This window comes from Phaenicophaeus curvirostris, chromosome 28, assembly GCF_032191515.1.
Source record: "Phaenicophaeus curvirostris isolate KB17595 chromosome 28, BPBGC_Pcur_1.0, whole genome shotgun sequence".
NCBI classification, from domain to species: domain Eukaryota; kingdom Metazoa; phylum Chordata; class Aves; order Cuculiformes; family Cuculidae; genus Phaenicophaeus; species Phaenicophaeus curvirostris.
The window spans coordinates 1,114,236-1,133,377 of record NC_091419.1 but is presented as its reverse complement, the minus strand read 5'-3'; the positions used below and the strand labels follow the sequence as shown (position 1 = coordinate 1,133,377).

At 52.4% G+C, this 19,142-nt stretch overlaps 2 protein-coding genes across 3 annotated transcripts in view; both read left to right on the top strand.

The window, feature by feature from the left end:
* The window catches only part of CD320 (CD320 molecule), a 143,836-nt gene that overhangs the window by 49,888 nt on the left and 74,806 nt on the right, over nucleotides 1–19,142 (top strand). The window lies entirely within an intron of this gene.
* LOC138731832 (excitatory amino acid transporter 5-like) lies at nucleotides 395–18,613 on the top strand. The gene is made up of 11 exons (XM_069878064.1): nucleotides 395–924; nucleotides 3,195–3,274; nucleotides 5,576–5,788; nucleotides 6,653–6,695; nucleotides 8,325–8,547; nucleotides 11,217–11,316; nucleotides 11,522–11,755; nucleotides 14,074–14,268; nucleotides 15,509–15,643; nucleotides 18,220–18,319; nucleotides 18,419–18,613. Exons 1-11 carry the CDS (start codon nucleotides 436–438, stop codon nucleotides 18,554–18,556), a joined length of 1,950 nt encoding a protein of 649 aa, XP_069734165.1. The 5' UTR covers nucleotides 395–435; the 3' UTR covers nucleotides 18,557–18,613.

The window sequence follows — 19,142 nt, the reverse complement described above, 5'->3', positions numbered from 1 at the left end:
CGCTGTATCCCTAAGCCCACCCACCTCACCTCCCAGCTGCCTTCTGCACCACTCTCCTGCCCCAGCGAGGCTCCTGGCCCAAGCCAGAGTCAAGGCAGCCACAGAAATCCTCTAAAACATCGTGGTCAGCGATGATTATTGACCCAGCTCCCCAGCAGCATCGCGCGGCCTCGGGGCAGCTTCCCTGCAGAGCCGGCTGAGCTGTTGTGTTGATTCCTGTGGGCACATCCAGCATCACCCATCAGAGCCCTGGGTTTGTGCAGCTGCCATGGGAAGATCTCCCCTTACTGGAGAACGTCTCCCTTTGCCAGCTTTGCCCTCAGGAAGCCCTTAGAGATGTGGGGTGGGATGCACTCGCAGCTGGTGGGAGCACAAACACTGCGGCAGCCTCCAGAGGCAGGACTCGGATCCTTCTGGGTCACAAACTGTGACTGCATGGGAGACTGGGGGCTGCATCCCTGCTCTCAGCCTGCAGCCCGCGGCCCTGATCCTGGGGGCAGAGGGTTAACCAGGAGGTTCGGCACCGCGCCGGCGGGATGCCAAGCCCAGATTAAGCAGTTGAAGACGTCACTTTCCATTACGGGAAAGGCTCCCAAAGAGCCCCAAAGCTTTTGGTCCTGGGGATTAGCCACCGGCACACTCGGCTCCCAGCAAAGGACCGGGATCCAGTGGCGCGGTGGTGCCCGGGGCGATGAACGGGGCAGGGAGCGGCTCCGAGGGGCATCGCCTGGGCAGCTGAGGATGGCTATGTGGGAGCGGGTCAGGAAAGCTTTGCGGAGCTCGCTGTCCACCAGCTGCCTGCACATCTGGAAGTGGGTACAGACTTTCTGGCACAAAAATGGCCTCTTGACCCTGTCGATGCTGTCGGTTGCCACCGGGTGCCTCCTGGGGTTCCTGCTGCGGGCGCTGGAGCTGACGGAGCTGGTAAGCCTGGCCGGGATGGAGACAGGGATGGGAGCCAGGGGGATGGAGAGGGGCAGTTGGAGCAACCAGCCCTGGTGCTGCCAAGACATCATCATCAAGGGCCCCAGGTGAGCACAGCCCCAACAGCAAAGGCTCCTGCCCAAGAGAACCACCTTGCATGGCTGGTTTCTCCCTGAGGCTTTTCTTCTTTGACCAAAAAGCTGTCAACAAATGCCAAAGCTGCCAGACAAATCCTGCCTCCTTCCACTGGGAGCGAGGGGCTCCAGGATGGAGCTGCAAGAGCTTCTAGGTGGGATGGGGATGGGAAAGCGGGGAATGGGTGCTTGGCTGCTGGATGCTCAGTAACAGGATCCCCCAACTCCAACAGCAGCGCTGGGGTCCGAGAGAGGAGCTCCTCCTGTCATCCCCAGCTGCGCGATGCTCAGCCAGAGCCCATTCACTCTCTGGAGAAGGCCCAGTAAAAGTAAATCCAGGGTTCGTGAGGAGCCCGAGAGCCTTCCAGAGGACTCTTCCTCCAAGGAGCCTTGGAGATAAACACATTGGAGAAAATGCACTGAACAAACATGTTTGCTCAGCACTTTCCCGGAGCATTGCGCTACGGAATGTCACCACACTAGAAGCCACGTGGCTTTAGTGGCATCGGGTGTCTTGGCTGGGGCTCAGCTCTGATCTCTGGCCAGGCTGGCTGAGTGCGGGAGGGAGGATGCTGCTTTGGAGAGCTGGAACATCCCCATGTCACCCAATGGATTACGCAGTCTTGTCACTTCAATTATGCCCTCCAGCATCACCCGCTGCTGCGGGGATGATCTTGTTACTTAATTGAAGCTGGTGTAATCTCCCCAGCAGCTTCCCATACCGTGCTTGGGGCCAGCAGAGCCTGGGGCTCCTGCTCCTCATCCTGCCATGCACCGAGTTCATCCATCCTCTGCTCCGGTCCTATCCTGCCCTGCTGCCACAGCCCTCCTTGTGGTCCCCGGCAGCAGATGAGGGGCTGGAGAAGCAGCCAGTCTCTGTTTTCCTCCCCGTGATGGGACAGCGTCACCTACTGAGAAACCCACTGACAAAAGAGATGCTGGTCGCATGTGTTATTACTCCTTGGACCTGGCTGGACTCATTGCGGCTCCGCTCTATGTGAGCTCCCCAGGAAAACCAGCCAAAGCAGCCAAGTCACAGGGCTGGTTTAGCACAAGGACAGCAGCATAGAGCGTTTATTTTAACAGCTTGGCTTGGTGTCCCTCAAAGCTCACTGGTGCTGGGTACTGTGGAGTAACCAAAAGTACCTGCCTGGCTTGGGGCCATCTCAGATCCATCCTTGACACCTCTACAGCAGCACAGGGAGAGACTGGGGGCAGGAAGGGAGGGAGGCAAGGAGGATGGATGTATTGATGGGGTGAGGGATGGGTGGAGGCGTGGAAGGAACTCAACAGCCAAGATTATGGATGGATGAATGGATGGTGGTGATGCGATCATGCATAGAGGTGAGGATAGATGGATGGTAGATGCATGGATGGTGGGTGGAAGTAAGGATGGATGGATGGTGGATGAATGGATGGTGATGATTTGATGGTGGGTGGATGGAGGGATGCTGCCCAGGTGGCTGCTTGTGTCACAGACCCTTCACTCTTCTTGTGGTCATGGCTGTAGGATCTGGGCTTTGGAGGTCCCTCTCCAGGCAGCCGTACCCCATGCCCTCACGAGGAGTGTAGGAGTTGGACAGATGCCACGGGGTGGAAACCTCCCTTGGTTCACCAAAAAGCCGCATCACAGGTGGGACGCACACCTGGACTCTCCTTGAGCTCAGCATTGCCATCGGCAGCCACAAGGAATTTCCACCTTTTGCTGCCGGCACAAGGCAGAACCCAACACCTTCAGGGCGTGTTTGCACATGCAGTCAAGCCTCTGCTCCCCAATAATAAGTGCAACAATATTTGAGAGGAGCCAGCAATGGGGCCCTGGGGACCATTCACCAAAGGGCAATGGACCCAAGGATATTTTTGGAAGGGGTCCAAACACACACCCCGCTCTGGTTCCCAGGCGGGTTTCTTATGTGGCCAGTATTTCCCATCCCTGACCCAGCTCCTCGTAAAGGATGGCCAAGTTAATCACATCTCTCAGTGCTTCAGGGAATGGCTGCTAGCTCAGAACCAAGCTCGGAGCTGGGTCTGTTTGGGAAAAAGGAAAATTTATCAAATCTGAGCCTTTAATCCAACCCACAATAAGCATCTGCTTCTCAGTTCTCACCTGACACAATGGCTCTGCTCTATGTGCAGGAGAAGCAGTATTTTTCCTTTCCCGGAGAGCTCCTCATGAGGATGTTGAAGATGCTGATCCTGCCCTTGATCACCTCCAGGTGAGACATCATCTTCTGCTTCTAATTTACCAGCTAAAGTCTGGAGAACAACTCCTAGGGTCTGGAGAACAGCTCCTAGGTTCTGGAGAACAGGTTCTGTGAGGAGCAGCTGAAGGAGATGGGGTTGTTTAGCCTGGAGAAGAGGCTGTCTACAATTACCTGAAAGGAGGTGGTAGCAAGGTGGGTACTGATCTCTTCTCCCAAGTAACAAGTGATAGGAGGAGAGAAAACGGCCTCCAGTTGCACCAGGGGAGGCTCAGATTGGCTAGCAGGAAAGATTTCTTCACTGGAAGAGTGAAGAGGCTGCCCAGGGCAGTGGTGGTGTCTCCATCCCTGGAGGTTTTCAAAAACCAAAAACCACTTTGGGATAAGGTTTAGTGGGAATGGTGGGGCTGGGCTGGATGAGCTTAGAGGTCTTGTCCAACCTTAATGATTCTATGGCATCTGCATCACGGTGAGGAGATCACCTCAAAACTGCCTGGAGTGTGAACAACCCCAGCCCCAAGCAGCCAGCAACCAAGCACCGTCCCCTGGCTCTGTGTCCATCCAGCCCCATTTCCCAGCAATGCTCTGTGCCAGCTCCTTGGTGAACACCTGCATCCAGGTCAGATACCTGTGCTGGCCAGGGTGTTTTCCTTCCTTTTGGGCTCAGCCAGCTGGCGATGTGGGACCGTCCATGAGTGGTTGTTGATGGGCAGATGTTAAACTCAGACCAGATTTCCTTATTTTGAAGGCTTTGAGAAAATCCAGGTAGAAATCACAAGCATCTCTCAATGTTGCATCTACATCTGCAAATCCCACTTCTACTGGCTCATCCAGCCCTAGAAATAAGAAACAGAGTTGATAGAGTCACACTCGATGTAAGCAAGGCCTTGAAAAGCTGAGATATTTTAAACAATTGCTGGCTCTTTAGAAATAGCCAGGAATCCGCTTGGTTCCCTTCAGGACGTCCCTTCTCTATTGTTTTCCAGAGTTTGCTTGCTGTCCCGCTTGCCTTTGGCTCGTTTTTGGGAGCAGTGTGGTCTCTATCCTGGCCACACTTGGCCTTTTAAGTATCAGCCCTTCTGGAACCACTTTCTTCTCCCCTCCAGTATTTCCCACTCCTCCCCAACGCTGCCTGGGTTTTCCCTGGCTCTGGAGGTGCTCCCAGCCCTCCTCGCAGCTCAGTGATGCTCGGCCATCCCACATGAACGCTCTCCCACCTGCGGGTGCAAGGTCTGCCTGGAGCTCACGGGATTTTTCTTGTATGTTGAACTGCACCAGGCTCTTTTCTGATTTAATCACTGAATGATGGCATGGTAGCATTTTCCCTCTCTGCGTTGTCCCAGAGGGGACCTGGTGTGCCCTGGGGATGGGTTTGTCCAGGCTGGTGCTCAGCTCTGGAGCTCCCCAAGCCTCACATTGGAAAGCTTCACCCACCTCCACCTCTTTGGTTGCCCAGGGTCTCTCTCCCCCTGGACATGTGGCTGCTGGAGAGGATCTGTGGGCTGGCCACCTATCCCTAGGGTGGGGTTCATCCTCGCAGCCTCTGTCTCCATCACATCCCTCCTGGGGGCCGTTAGGCGCTGCGGAACACACTGTCTGGCTCGTGGATACAGGTTGTGCACATCCCCGAGGGAGCCAGAGCAGTGAAACCCAGTGGCCAGGAGCTTCGTGTGGGTCTGCGAGCACACAGGGCTTGCTGCAGCCCCCAAACGTTCCCAACTGCCCCAGTGCTGGCACTGATAAGCTCTCCCTGTGGGTGCAGCCTGCAATTCCCTCTCTATTTTTAGTACAGTTTTGTTTAAAAGTAGCTTATGGGCTGCTTCTTAAGAAAGCTTACCTGTACTGGAGGTCTGACCCAGCAGCTCTCTCCATGGGGAGTGGGGTCTGTCCCCAGCAGGGTTTTATAAACCTCACTAATACCTCTGTCCCCGTGACTCGCAGCAGCAGCACAAGGTGGCAGAGATTTAAGAGACCGCTATCACAAATAAAAAAAAAAGAATCAGTGTTGGTTATTCACCACCAGAACACACTGAGAATACTTACTTCTTATCCCATGAAGAAATCAGAAAACTCAGCCAGACCTTGAGAGAGGACTCAGAGAGGACCACCTTGCTCTTCACAGCTCAGCCTGTGCTGCCAGTAGCCCATCCTGGGTGTGGGATCCTGCAGGAACACGAATGTGCAAGAGCTCAGGGTGCCCTTAAGTGTTAGTTAAATAAATATCTATGGAAAAGTCTCCCATCGTGGGAATTTTGTCCATCAGGTGCATCCTGAGCAGTTCTGGGGGCAGACACTGACCACAATCTTTTCACTCAGTCTCATGTCTGGACTGGCCACCATGGACTCCAAGGCGTGCGGGAAGATGGGGGTGATCACCATCACCTACTACCTTTGGACAACCTTCATGGCAGTGACCATTGGGATCATCCTCGTGGTCAGCATCCATCCCGGTGCAGCCGCCCAGAAGGACGACTACTCTGTGGGGAAAGTGGTGCTCAGCTCAGCTGATGCATTACTGGATTTAATCAGGTACGCCGCAGGGTTTTGGGAGGAGCCACGGTCCTGATGGTATCTCAGAGAAGAGAGGGAAGAAGAAGGGGAAGAGCTCCTCAGCAGTGTCACCCAGCAAGCACAGGGCTCTGGGAGAGCAAGCAGGGTGGGTTCAGAGCCCTTGCAGGGATGGGATGGAGATGGGGGAGTCGACATGGTCTTCCCACAAGGCATTGAGTTCCCAGGAGGTATTGAGATCTCAAGGGAAACAGGAGAACTGCTGGCCACATGGGTACCTCCAAGCCCAGTGACGTGGGGTTCATTTCTCCCTACATGTCCCTGTGGACACTCTGCCACCCTCCTGCCCCCCTCCCAGCGCCACCAGCAAAGGGGACGTGACAGCAGAGAACAGGAAGGTTTAAATTCCCTGCAGTTCCGCAATTCTCCCTCCACAGCCCCAGGTGGGACGTGCAGCTCCTCGGGCTTCACAAGGTGAAAATCAGCAGTTGGCTCAGGGCTAGATTAAAACAATGAACAAGGGTGAAGTGGGGAGGCGGTGCAGCACAGACCCAGGGGCTGGGGGAGAATCTCCATTTTGGGAGGCATTTGATCACCTGGACAAGGCTCTGAGCAACTCACCTCAGCTTTGCAGGCTGGCCTGCTCCAAGCTGGAGGTGCCAGGGCTCCATCCCACCCTCTGGCTTTCCAGGAGTCCAGTTTATGCGTGGCTAGCTCACCACCCTGCTCCTCGTTCAGCTTCCAGCTGGTCTTCACCCTCAGCACAAGGCCATGAGCTGCTGTTGGCTGTGGTGGTTCTCCCCTTGTCCCACCAGAGATGCTTCCCAGGTTGTTCCCTGTGTCCTCACAACATACTCTAACCCCCGCGCCACTGCTCTCTTTCAGGAACATGTTCCCTTCCAATCTCGTCGAAGCTTCGTTCCAGCAGGTGAGTTCACAGCGTGGGTGGCTGGATGGTGCTCAGCTCCAGATGGGGCTGCTCTGACAGCCAGGAGCTCCTCCTCAAACAAAGCCTAGACACAAGCCCCTTTCCTTCCCTCTGCCTCCCTCCCCACCCTGCTGATCCCCAGCTGCTCGGCAGGAAGGTGCTGGTGGGATCACAGGCACCCAGGGCTGCTCCTGCCTTTGGCCTGGGGGCTCCTGCACCACGGCAGCGCCGCTCGTCCCTCAAACTTCGTTCTCGGTCAGTGGGTTCTCAGTCACCAGGGATTGGGGAGCAGCAGCACAGGGAAGGAAAGCCTGAAGGACAGCTTGGGGTGGAGGAAGAGGAGAGGCCAAGGAGAGGCACGTAGGGAGGAAGGGAAGATGAGTGAACTCACAGTGTTGGGAAAGCACCTGCAAAGCCCCCAGAAGAAAAGGGATCGGGGGTGGGGGAGGGATGTCTCCACAGCAAGTTTGTGGACGACACTAAGCTGGGTGGAAGTGTGGATCTGCTGGAGGGCAGGGAGGCTCCAAAGGGATCTGGACAGGCTGGACCGCTGGGCTGAGACCAATGGGATGAGGTTTAACAAGGCCAAATGCCGGGTCCTGCACTTGGGGCACAACAACCCTGAGCAGCTACAGACTAGGAGAAGTCTGGCTGGAAACTGCCTGGAGGAGAGGGACCTGGGGCTGTTGGTTGACAGTGACTGAACATGAGCCAGCAGTGGCCCAGGTGGCCAAGAAGGCCAATGGCATCTTGGCTTGGATCAGAAATGGCATGGCCAGCAGGTCCAGGGAGGTTCTTCTCCCTCTGTACTTGGCACTGGTGAGACCACTTCTCGAATCCTGTGTTCAGTTCTGGGCCCCTCACCACAAGAAGGATGTTGAGGCTCTGGAGCGAGTCCAGAGAAGAGCAACAAAGCTGGTGAAGGGGCTGGAGAACAGGTCTTACGAGGGGCAGCTGAGAGAGCTGGGGGTGTTTAGACTGGAGAAGAGGAGGCTGAGGGGAGACCTCATTGCTCTCTACAACTGCCTGAAAGGAGGTTGTGGAGAGGAGGGTGCTGGCCTCTTCTCCCAAGGGACAGGGGACAGGACGAGAGGGAATGGCCTCAAGCTCCGCCAGGGGAGGGTCAGGCTGGACATTAGGAAAAAAATTTTCCCAGAAAGGGTCATTGGGCACTGGCAGAGGCTGCCCAGGGAGCGGGTTGAGTCACCTTCCCTGCAGGGGTTTAAGGGACGGATGGATGAGGTGCTGAGGGACATGGTTTAGTTATTGATGGGAATGGTTGGATCCAGTGGGTCTTTTCCAACCTGGTGATTCTATGATTCTATGATAAGGACCACACCGTTTGCCCAGTGCAGCCACAGGATCCTGAGGGACCTGACTCACAAATCCTTTGTGCCGGCCCAGAGGAGCCCAGCCCAGCTGGAGGACAGCTCTGCTAACTCTGCAGGGAGCAACCACAGTGCCCCCGTCTGTGCCTTGTGTCTCTTCTTTTCACCTTTTGCCTTTTACTGCCTGAAAAACAAACTTTGAACCTCCAGGACCACTCAGCCCAGGGCTGGTTTTGCCCTGTAGCAGGATGGAGCCCATTGTCAACAGGACCCTAACCTCACTGCTTTGCTTTTGTTCCAGTATCGAACCGTTATTGTCCCAGTGGTGAAGTCTCCCGGCTTTCCAAAGATACCAGGGAAATCTCTCAGTTTTATTTACTTCGCACCCGATGACGAAAACCCTGAAATTCATCGGCCGGTGTTCCTTGAGCTGACGCCATCACCTGAGATGACCTACAGGACCCTGCCCGGGACCAGCAACGAGATGAACGTCTTGGGAATTGTCATCTTCTCAGCAACGATAGGTACCTGCTCGATAGTGAACGGGCTCCATGCTGCTTCCTGACCAGCAGTGGCTGCAGCCCTGGGTGGTAACTGTGGCCACTGGGCTGTAAACTGAGGTCAAGATGCTTAGAGGAATGAGGTTATTTTAGCTGCAGCTGCTCAAGGCCCTGGGGAACCAGGCACAGCACAGAGCTGATACCAACCCCTTTGTCAGTACCACCCACAGCAGAGCTCAGAAATGGTGTTAGGCACTGAGGAGGATGTTTTCTCCCAGATTTTCCATATGAGCCTTCACAGCTGAGGTGTGGGTCCTGAGGGTTTTGAAACCATCACATACACTAGAGGGTCCTTTGAATGAAGCTTGATGAAGTGAGTTGTAGCTTTGGCAGACACCTCCTGGGACACATTGGCAGAGTTCAACCTCCCTGACCAGGCAGCAGGAGAGAGCTGGGTCAGGCTTAGAGCCAGCCACAAAGGCATGGAAATTTGTATCAGGGCTTTCTGAAGAAGGCAAGAAGTTTCCTGCGCTGAACAGTCTGCAATTGCGTGTGGGCAAGGGGCTCGGCAGCAATTTTAGGATGGAAGAAGAAGCAGCAAAGGTTGGATGGAGAGAACATGTGCAAGGGACAGGGAGGAAGAAGGCTTAAAGAAGAGAAAGTCCTTGGAAGGAGGAACTTGGAGCAGACTCAAAGCATAATAGAGGACACTGGGTGCAACGCTGAGTGAGAAAGGAAGAGGGGAATCAGGAGGGAAAAGAGTAGGAGGCAATAAGATGAGCTTGGGGGCAGGATTAGGTGTAGATTAAGAGGTGAGGGCAAAGAGCTTGACCTTAAATGTATAAGGAACCAAAAAGCCAATTAGAGGATTTGTGGGGTGGAGGCAGCGCAGCCAGCCCAGTGCTGGAGCACAGCAGGCTGCTGTCAGAGCAGGAGAGGAAGGTTTTACAGGCCACAAAGCAGCGCCTGGAGGAGATGGGACAGAGGCAGAGCCCCTTCCAGACAAAAGTCATGTCAGTGGAAGACTCCTGTCCCAGCAACCACCAGCACCTGCTGACCACAGCTGCTCAGGGAACATGTTGAGCTCCAGCTCCCAGCACACGTGCCTTCCTCCAGCCCAGCCAAACAAGTGAGGAGAAGCCGCTTTTCTCTTCTGAGATTACCAGCCCACCCGCCTACCAGCGTGGGAGTGAGGATCAGCCCTGAGTTAGGGCGCAGCAGATCACCGCCGCCAGCACCCAGCTGCGCTCCCCGGGTTCCGCTCAGGAGGGATCAGGGCTCCACAAAGTTGCAGCCCCACAAAGCATCACCTGTACTGGGGCCGGACAGCTTGGGGAAGGGCACTCCTATATCCACAGGAAGATTTACCTGTGAGGAGAGGTTGAATTAATGGGATTTGCCTTGCAGGAGGCAGAAGAGGGACAGGGAAGGGCAGGCAGCACAGATCTGTGCCGTGGGGAAACGGGGATCAGCAGATCCTTGCAGATCTGGAAGCTGATTGAGATCTTGGCAAAGGGTATTTGTGTCCAATACCAAAATGGGGCAGTTTGTGAGACTGAGGTGTCCACGCAGGTAGAGGTGGCTTTGCGGTGGATGGTAACAAAGCTGCCACAGCCCAGCTACCTCTCACTGACATCGAGCATCTCCAGTCACCTCTAGTGCTTTTGAAATCCAGAAAAGGCAGAGATTTAATGTTATTCGAGCAAAGCCGTCCATTTGCCAGGGCGATCTTTTCCACATCAGCTGTCTCCAGGACCTGAAGAGAAATTGATTTCTTTCCAACCAGCTGTTGTGGCCACCATATACTAGATGAACATGCACAGAGCTAAGATTTAAATGTGTTGAGCCTGGTCTTATATCCGAAAGCCCTGGCAAAGATGGATCTGTCTCATCTGGTTTCTGAGCAAACCAAGAGACCCAACTACCTGCCAAGGCTCTCTAGAAGTCTCAGCCCTGAAGTGGGATGAGAGGGACAAGGGAAGATCCTGACTATATGCCTCTTTTCCAAGCTAAAGCAGACACTTGCACAGCACTTCAAAAGTCATTTTAGTCAATGAGACCACACAGAAGTCCATGCACCAGCTGGGAAGCTCAATGGGCAAACACTCAAGAGACTCGTATTCCAGCTGCTCAGGAGCCAGCGCAGCCCATCCGCAAGGGAACTGGGATCCCACAGCCCGTGGAGACCGAGACAACCTGAGCACTGCCACAGTTCAACCAAGCAGCAGACGTGGCGTGAGGCTCTTCTCACTGCAGAATGAGGGCAGGGATGCAGCCCTCATCACATCCTTAGCTCAAGAGAACTGCACCAAGCTTTGTTCTTTAAAAAAACAATCCGTTTTTGTTTCAGAGCTATCTTACCCTTGTATTACTAAACAGCAAAAAGATAGCTTAGCCACCTCTGAGGCTGACTCTCCTAGGAGTGACAAGTTTATCAGTGATTCCTGCAAGGAACAGTCCATACCCTGGGCTTGGGTTTGTTGTGTTTCTTTGAGAAAAGGCCAGATGCTTTGTATTCCCTTGGAGCAGAGAACCATCACGACCCATAAAAGCACGTGGAGATGTGCATTAAGCCTGACCTGCTGTCAGTTTGCCCAGTGAAACCCATTCTGAGTCCACCAGAGCTTCAGGACATTCAGCAGGACGCTCCCTGCTCCCACACTGCTGAGTAACATAAATGTGCTTTGTTGCAGGACTTCTCCTGGGAAAAATGGGTGAGCGAGGAACCCCGCTGGTTAACGTGTGCCAGTGCCTGAATGAAGCTGTTATGAAGATTGTCTCGATGGCAGTTTGGTAAATCTGGTTTGACTGATTCAGTTATTTTCTTGCCTGCCCCCTAATGGTAATGCCAGTTGTGCCTCTACAAGCATCCCCGGTGAACACTGGATTTCCATACATACGGCTGTGCCACACGGCACCAAATCCTGTCAGGATGTAGTGTAGTGCTCCAGTGATTGCTGCATCCTCAGAAAGAATTCCTTCTGCTTGTTCCTTGCAGGTACTTCCCCTTTGGCATCGTATTTCTCATCGCTGGAAAGATCCTGGAGATGGAAGACCCATCGGCTATTGGGCAGAAGCTGGGGCTGTATGCCATCACAGTGGTGTCAGGGCTCGTCATCCACGGACTCGTTCTCTTACCTCTGCTTTTTGCGCTCATCACCAAGAAAAACCCCTTTGCTTTCATCCAGGGGATCCTGCAAGCCTTGCTGATTGCCTTGGCAACGTCCTCCAGGTACAAAATCAGGGCTGAAGGATGCTGACATGGTTGAGACGGTGTCTGGTGGAGGGAGGAAGATGGTGTGTATGGCTGGGCGAGCTGTGGGAGAACAGGAATAAATCAGACAAAGAGAAATTACACCCCAGCACTGTTTGACATGAGATCGCTTCCACCTTTAGTAGGAAGCAGGGTGCTTGGTGCTGCCCTGGTCCCAGCAGCAAGAGCCTCGGAGTATTTGCAGTCCCAACCAACTCAAGTTGCTTTGCTGCTCACCTTCTCCTGGTTTTTTTCCAGGGCAGAGCAGTGATGTCTGTGTGTCTGTCTGTGTCTGTGTGCTTCTCATAGCAGTAGTCAGCTTTCTTTGAAAGAGTTCAAACCATGTCATTGTGGGTGTCATAGAAAACAGCGTAGAGTTATGACTCTGGGTCTTAGCTGAAAACATAAAAAACTCTCCCGAACACGTTCCTGAACATCTTAAATGAGCTCCTGGGCACCTGAAGGTCCTCCAAAGAAAAGCATTATCTACTTTGATAAGATTTCATAATTTTAGATTACTTTTATCTATTTTATTTTCATTGAAAAACATCCTTCATCAAAATGAAGGACCTTTACATCAGAAACCACTGTCCTGCCTGGGGGACAGGCAAATTAAAACATTTTCTTGGAAACCATTTAACCAGGCGAAAGGTTTTCCTGGCCTCTCAAATGTTTCTTCTTCACATAATCCCTATCAAACCATCCAGGATTGTCCTTCCCTGCCACAGCACCCATTGATGCAGGGCTCTTCTGCTGCTCCAAACTACTTGATCTCCTCTTGACCTTAGGTTCTCCAGCTCTGTCCCCATCAGGCTTTCTCCCTCCTCTCTGCTCTAGAGCTGTAGAATCATGGAATTACAGAATGGTTTGGGTTAGAAGGGACCTCAAAGCTCATCCAGTTCCACCATTCTGTCATGGGCAGGGACACCTCCCACTAGATCCAGTTGCTCCAAGCTCCATCCAACCTGGCCTTGGACGCCTCCAGGGATGGGGCAGCCACCACTGCCCTGGGCAGCCTGGGCCAGGGTCTCCCCGCCCTCACAGGAGAACATTTCTTCCTAAAACATGATCTCAATCTCCCCTCTTGCAGCTGAAAACCATTCCCCCTTGTCCTATCCCTGCATTCCCTGATCAAAAGCCCCAGCTTCCCTGGAGCCTCTTTCAGTACTGAAACTGCTCTAAGGTCTCCCTGGAGCCTTTCCTTCTCCAGGCTGAACAACCCCAACTCTCTCAGCCTGTCCCTGTATGGGAGGTGCTCCAGCCCTCAGATCATCTTTGTGGCCTCCTCTGGACCAGTTGCAACAGTTCCATGTCCTTCCTATGCTGGGGATCCCAGATCTGGACACAGGGCTCCAGGTGGGGTCTCACAAGTGATGAGTAGAGTGGAAGAATCCTCTCCCTCACCCTGCTGGCTCAGGAAGGCAGAAAGGTGACACAGAGGACAGGAGCACTTTGCTCCTCTGCGGTCTCTGTCTGGGCCTGGGATCGCCGTGTGATGGACGCGCTGCAGCCAATTCCTTTCAGAAACGCAGTCCCTGCCTCCAGGAGCCCATCGCAATCCATTTCTTTTCTGTGCTCCTTTCCTTTCTTCCTTTCAGTCTTCTTCCTCCACTCCTTACCCCAGCTCCTGCGTGACAGCTCACGTCCTCGGGCTAAGAGAGAAACGAGAGGGAGAAGTCAGGGGGTGCAAGCACTGGGGTAGCTGCTCCTCGCACACAGGGAGGAGGCGATCGAGGAGCCACAGGGTCTTCCTGGACCCTGGCACAGCCGATGCTGGTGGATGCTGCCCCGCGCCAACATTGGAGGTGCTGCAGGATTAATGTGGGGACCAACGATGCACAAAGCTGGAACCATCACACAGAGCAGCTCACAGAGGGTGGTTTACCTAGCAGCCAGCGGCTGGCTGACTACTGGGCTGATTCTGTGTGTCCCCACGGAGCACAAGCTGAACTTCCACTGCTACAGCTTTTTATATTCTATTGCAGCCCCACCTACCTCCAAGAGGACTTGTATTTCTCTACTATTATATTGATTCCTATTTATAAAGCTCAACAGCAGAGAGAATCACTGCTCATTTCATAGAATCATAGAATAACCAGGTTGGAAAAGACCCACCGGATCATCGAGTCCAACCATTTCTATCAAACACTAAACCATGCCCCTTAGCACCCTGTCCACCCGTGCCTTAAACCCCTCCAGGGAAGGGGACTCAACCACCTCCCTGGGCAGCCTCTGCCAGTGCCCAATGACCCTTTCTGTGAAGAATTTATTCCTAATGTCCATTCCTTCTTCTGCAGCTCAGCGACCTTGCCCATCACCCTGAAGTGTCTCCTGGAAAACAACGGAATCGACAGACGCGTGGCACGATTTGTCCTCCCCGTCGGTGCCACCATCAACATGGATGGGACGGCACTGTACGAAGCGGTCGCCGCTATCTTTATCGCCCAGGTCAACGAATACGAGTTGGATTTTGGACAAATTATAACGATAAGGTAAATGTTTCTTTGCAGCAGATGAATTATTTCTCTCTGTTCATAGGCATTCTGACAACCTCTCACCCTTTCCCCACGCGGCAGAGTTCTCGCCGCTGCCTGGGGGAGGTTTGCTGGCAGCTGAGGAGCAGGGCGAGGGGCAGCGGGTCCTGGTCCCTGTGCTGTGGCCAGGGAGAGCTTGGGCTCCACACCCACAGGATGGGAGCAGAGTCACTGCCTTTGCCTGTGGGTAAAAGCCAAGCTTTGAACAAACTGCATGGCCAGAGCGGGTCAACCCCTGACTGTGGAGGGATTCTCTTAGCACAGAAGGGTTCATACAGGTTATCATTTACTCCCCTTGAGGAATGGGGTATCCTCAAAAGAAGGATGAGCAGCAGGTTGAGGGAGGGGCATCTCCCCCTCTGCTCTGCTACTGTGAGAGCCCACCTGGAGCCCTCAGCACAGGGAGGACGTGGAGCTGTTGGAGAGAGTCAGGGGAGGAAATGCAGATGATCTGAGGGCTGGAGCACCTCCCATACAAGGACAGGATGGGAGAGTTGGGGTTGTTCAGCCTGGAGGAGAGAAGGCTGTGCAGTACTGACAAGGGCTCCAGGAAAGCTGGGGAGAGGTTCCTGGTCAGGGAGTGCAAGGATAGGACAACGGGGGATGGGTTTGAGTTGCAAGAGAGGAGATTGAGATGAGATCTCAGGAAGAAATGTTTTGCTGTGAGGGTGGGGAGGCCCTGGCCCAGGTTGCCCAGAGCAGTGGTGGCTGCCCCATCCCTGGAGGGGTTCAAGACCAGGTTGGATGGGGCTTGGAGCCCCTGATCCAGTGGGAGGTGTCCCTGCCCATGGCAGGGGGGTGGAACTGGATGAGCTTTGAGATCCCTTCTAACCCAAATCATTCCATGATTCTATGATTTTATAAGCAGAGAAATAAAGCACCTAAGTAGATGAAAATAAGTAGAGGTGCAAATATTCAGCAGTTCCATGCAGGGGCTGCCTACACTGTATCGCAGAGAGGTGCTGTGCAAGCACAAAGTCAGGAGTCCCCGCTGGAAGTCCAGGATGTGCGCAGGCAGGGGTAAGGAGAGCATTGTGGAGCAGGAAGGTGGAGGAAGTCAGATCCAATCCAATCCAATCCAACTCAACCCAATCCAATCCTTCCAAACAGGAATAAATTTTTTTTTTGCCATGCAAACTTGCTTTTTCTAAATTATCATCACAGTCCCCAGTAACCGGCAGCCCCCTCCTCTTTGCAGCATAACAGCCACAGCCGCGAGCATAGGGGCAGCCGGGATCCCCCAGTCTGGCCTGGTTACAATGGTCATCGTGCTGACTTCTGTGGGGCTGCCGACCGAGGACATCACACTCATCATCGCCGTCGACTGGGCTCTGTAAGTGTCCTCCAGCCACAACGTTACAGGGGTGCTCAGGGCCAATGCACAGTGATGGACTTGAAGCAGCTCTCATGAAGGCAAACAGCGATCGAGGGAGCACAGAACAAGGCCAGGAGCCGAGTGGGAAAGTCTTGAATGTGACAGATGATCAGGCGAGAAGAAATGGCCTCAAGTTGCACCAGGGCAGGTTCAGCTTGGACATCAGGTCAAATTTCTTCACTGAAAGGGTTCTCGGGCACTAGCAGAGGCTTCTAGGGAGGTGGTGGAGACACCAGAAGGATTTAAAAGATGAGCAGATGAGGTGCTCAGGGATCTTGTTTAGTAGTGGACAGGTACCGTCAGACTCAATGATTTCAAAGGTCTTTTCCAACCAAGCCATTCTATGATTCTACAGAACAGCTCATGATATCCACAGGCAAAGACTCTTAACAGAGGGACTGAGGCATTTCTGTTCCGAGGTGCCCATCACTGCCCAGCCTGAGTATGTGGGAGAACTAGTGATGGAATTCAGCCACCCTCTCAAGTAGGATCCCCACTTTGAAACACCAGTTTGTCCTGATCTTTTATCTAAAATCCTATCTGACTGTACCAGCTGGAGGTCTCAAACAAAAGGATGTGTCTTTCTGAAAGCACATTTATACTTTTATGAGACGAAAAGCATATTGCTGTCCTCTGTAGCGAGAGGCAGAAAATGAGGAAAGTAAGTGCACAGTCTTGTCTCCATGAAGCATTACTGTTTAATGCTGCCAGGTAACATATTCCCTAGAAATACTTCATATCCCAGTCTTCTCCAAGCTGTCCACTCTGTGAAGACAGCAGGATGGACAGCACAGGAGCCAAGGCAAAGTGGCGGAGGGTACAGGACTTGTTTTGGTGGAATATTAACCCTGGAAAAGGAACAGGATTGGTGAGGTGGGGTGAGAGGTAACCAGCTTCACATAAGGAGAAGGTAAAATTAGCCTGAAAGACACAAACAACTACAAGACAGTGACAAAAGGGGTAGAAACATGTTTGGGGAAAAAAGTACGATCTTCAGGGAAAAAAAAATCAGTCAGAGAAACCAATAACAAATCATAAACCAGTGGTGATTATTTACAATATGGTCTCATCCAGTTTGCTGTTTCTATTTCCCAAACATGGGCATTTTCATAATTAAGAAGCAAAATGCAGAGAGAACCAGATGTCACATCAAAGAGGGAACAGGGTAAAGCACGAGCTGGTTACACACCAAATCACAGCAGAAAACAAGAGCGTCAGTTCTTGAACAGATGTAGCAACCCCTCCTCTTGCATTTAATATGAAAGTTCTCTCTCAAACCCATATTTCACCACATCTAAAACATCCTTGGAGCTTCTAAAAGTAAGGATGACATTTTCAAAGGACTGCATCCAACACCAAGGAAGTCTGCCTTCCAATGAGACCATCCTCATCCTGATGGATGAAGACCAGATGGGTCTGGAGACAAAACCTGATGATTACATTTGTCCCAGACAAACAGAAGCCAACCCTAGCAGTCTGGGAGAGGTGCAGTTTTAAAGCACTAAGTTACAAACAAAGCGAATTAGCTAGTTGAAACAAAATAGAGTAGATGCTGATGGTTGACACATGGGTTGCCAATCCATCCTTCACAGCCACCTTGGACAGAGGGAACAACATTGAGTACCCTGGCTGCTTTTTTTTTTTTATTCTTTCACATGAAAGAAGTTTAACTGTTCAGGTGAAACTTGTAAAACCAGAGCACCATGCACACTCGATCGTTGTGCACCCAGCACCATCACCTGCCCCGTGTGCTGACATGAGAGCTGCTGGGCTGGATAGACAAGATTTCCCCTTCTGAGAGGCATCTCGAAAGGGTTTATGGCTCACTGAGGCAGCTCACCCCCCAAATGAGCAAAAATGCTGATGGTGCCTCAGTTTGGGAAGCAGCACAGGCAGGACAATGCACTAAAAAGCGCAGCAAGATGAAACAAAAGCAGCCTCACTGCCTCCATGGTGCCGGGGTCACACAGACATCACAGATACTGTTTTCTCTCAGTATTTGCAAGGCTGCCTTTACCTCAACTTTTAGCAAAGCCAGTGGTTGCAGTGATTAAGGCACGGACCCCGTCAACAAAGCAACAAGTGAGATCCACTTTATTGAGAGGATGCAAATCTTATATAGTGTTTCTGTATCCAGTAAACAGCTATCCCAGTGAATTTCAACCTGTGAGAAACCCACAGTTACAGCAATAGAGTGCAACTCACTATTTTCCAGAGATGTGCCCCTTATCTTCATGTTTTCCGTCTAATGCATTCTTTTCTTATTAACTCACGAGTCTTAGTAAAGATTCCAAGGTCTCAACAAGCTAGCAAGCATGAGAACACCAGACATTTGCTCTGTGCTTGCTGCTAATATCACAGGCACGCCAAGGCATCGGCCACTTGTCCCAGCGCACACGCAATACTGGAATCTTTTATGCCCACAAGTGGTAGAGACATTAGGGATGGAGGCTGATGTGTTTCAAAACCACAAAAGACACTGGGCATGTTGGCTGTGGCCACCAGCTGCATTCTCACGGCTTTCTCTCCTCTAGGGATCGATTCCGAACTATGACCAACGTCCTTGGGGATGCTCTGGCTGCTGGTATCATAGCCCATGTCTGTGAGAAAGACTTTGCACCCAAGCACCCTGCGGTATGTACAGCTCATCTAGGGGAGCAGGAGATGCAGTGACTGCACTGATGGCATAGCTGGTCACTTCAGCATCTAAAACTGGGTTTTCTCCTTTTACAGCAGGATCCAGGAAGCAACACAGACAAGTTTCCTTCTGCAGAGACCTCACAGCCGCATCCCAAAGACAACGTGATTGAAATGATTGAAGAAACTTTGTTCGATCAGACAGGAGTTCATTACAACATCTGTCAGGTGTAGAGCACAGCAATCCTGGTCCAAGAATGGGAGCTTTGTGCAAAACAATGACACTGTGAATGTCACACGTGGATGCTCTGCAAGATAGAGGCCTTACTTGGCATGAGTGGGAAAACCCTCTCTTTCCTTTGAAGACTGGGACTCTCCAGCAAATGCCATGTCAGGGGAAGAGCCAGCTCATCCCTGCAACTGAGGACACAGCTGCAAGCTCACAGCCCTGAAGTAGTTGGGATAAGAAGGGTTTCTGCTTCACGTTTTTTTTCCAAGACCAGTTCTTTTGAAGGCTGGGGAGGGCAGCAGGTATAGAAAACCAGCACTGGATGAGACGAGAAAGCAGCAGAGATGGGACAAAACCTGACACCCCAGGTCAGCAGCCTGGATCCACTGGCCCGGCTGCGTTCTATACCGTTTTCTTTTCTTATTATAGAGACTATTTTTTTAAATATATACTTTTTTATTACTAGGTTCTCATCTGAAAACTAAGATTAAGTGGGTTTTTGTCTAGAGCTCAAAATCCAAGTTGGACGCAACTGGATTCCCAACCATTCCAGGCGGCTGGCTGGAGTGTCCCACCCAGCACAAACAGCGA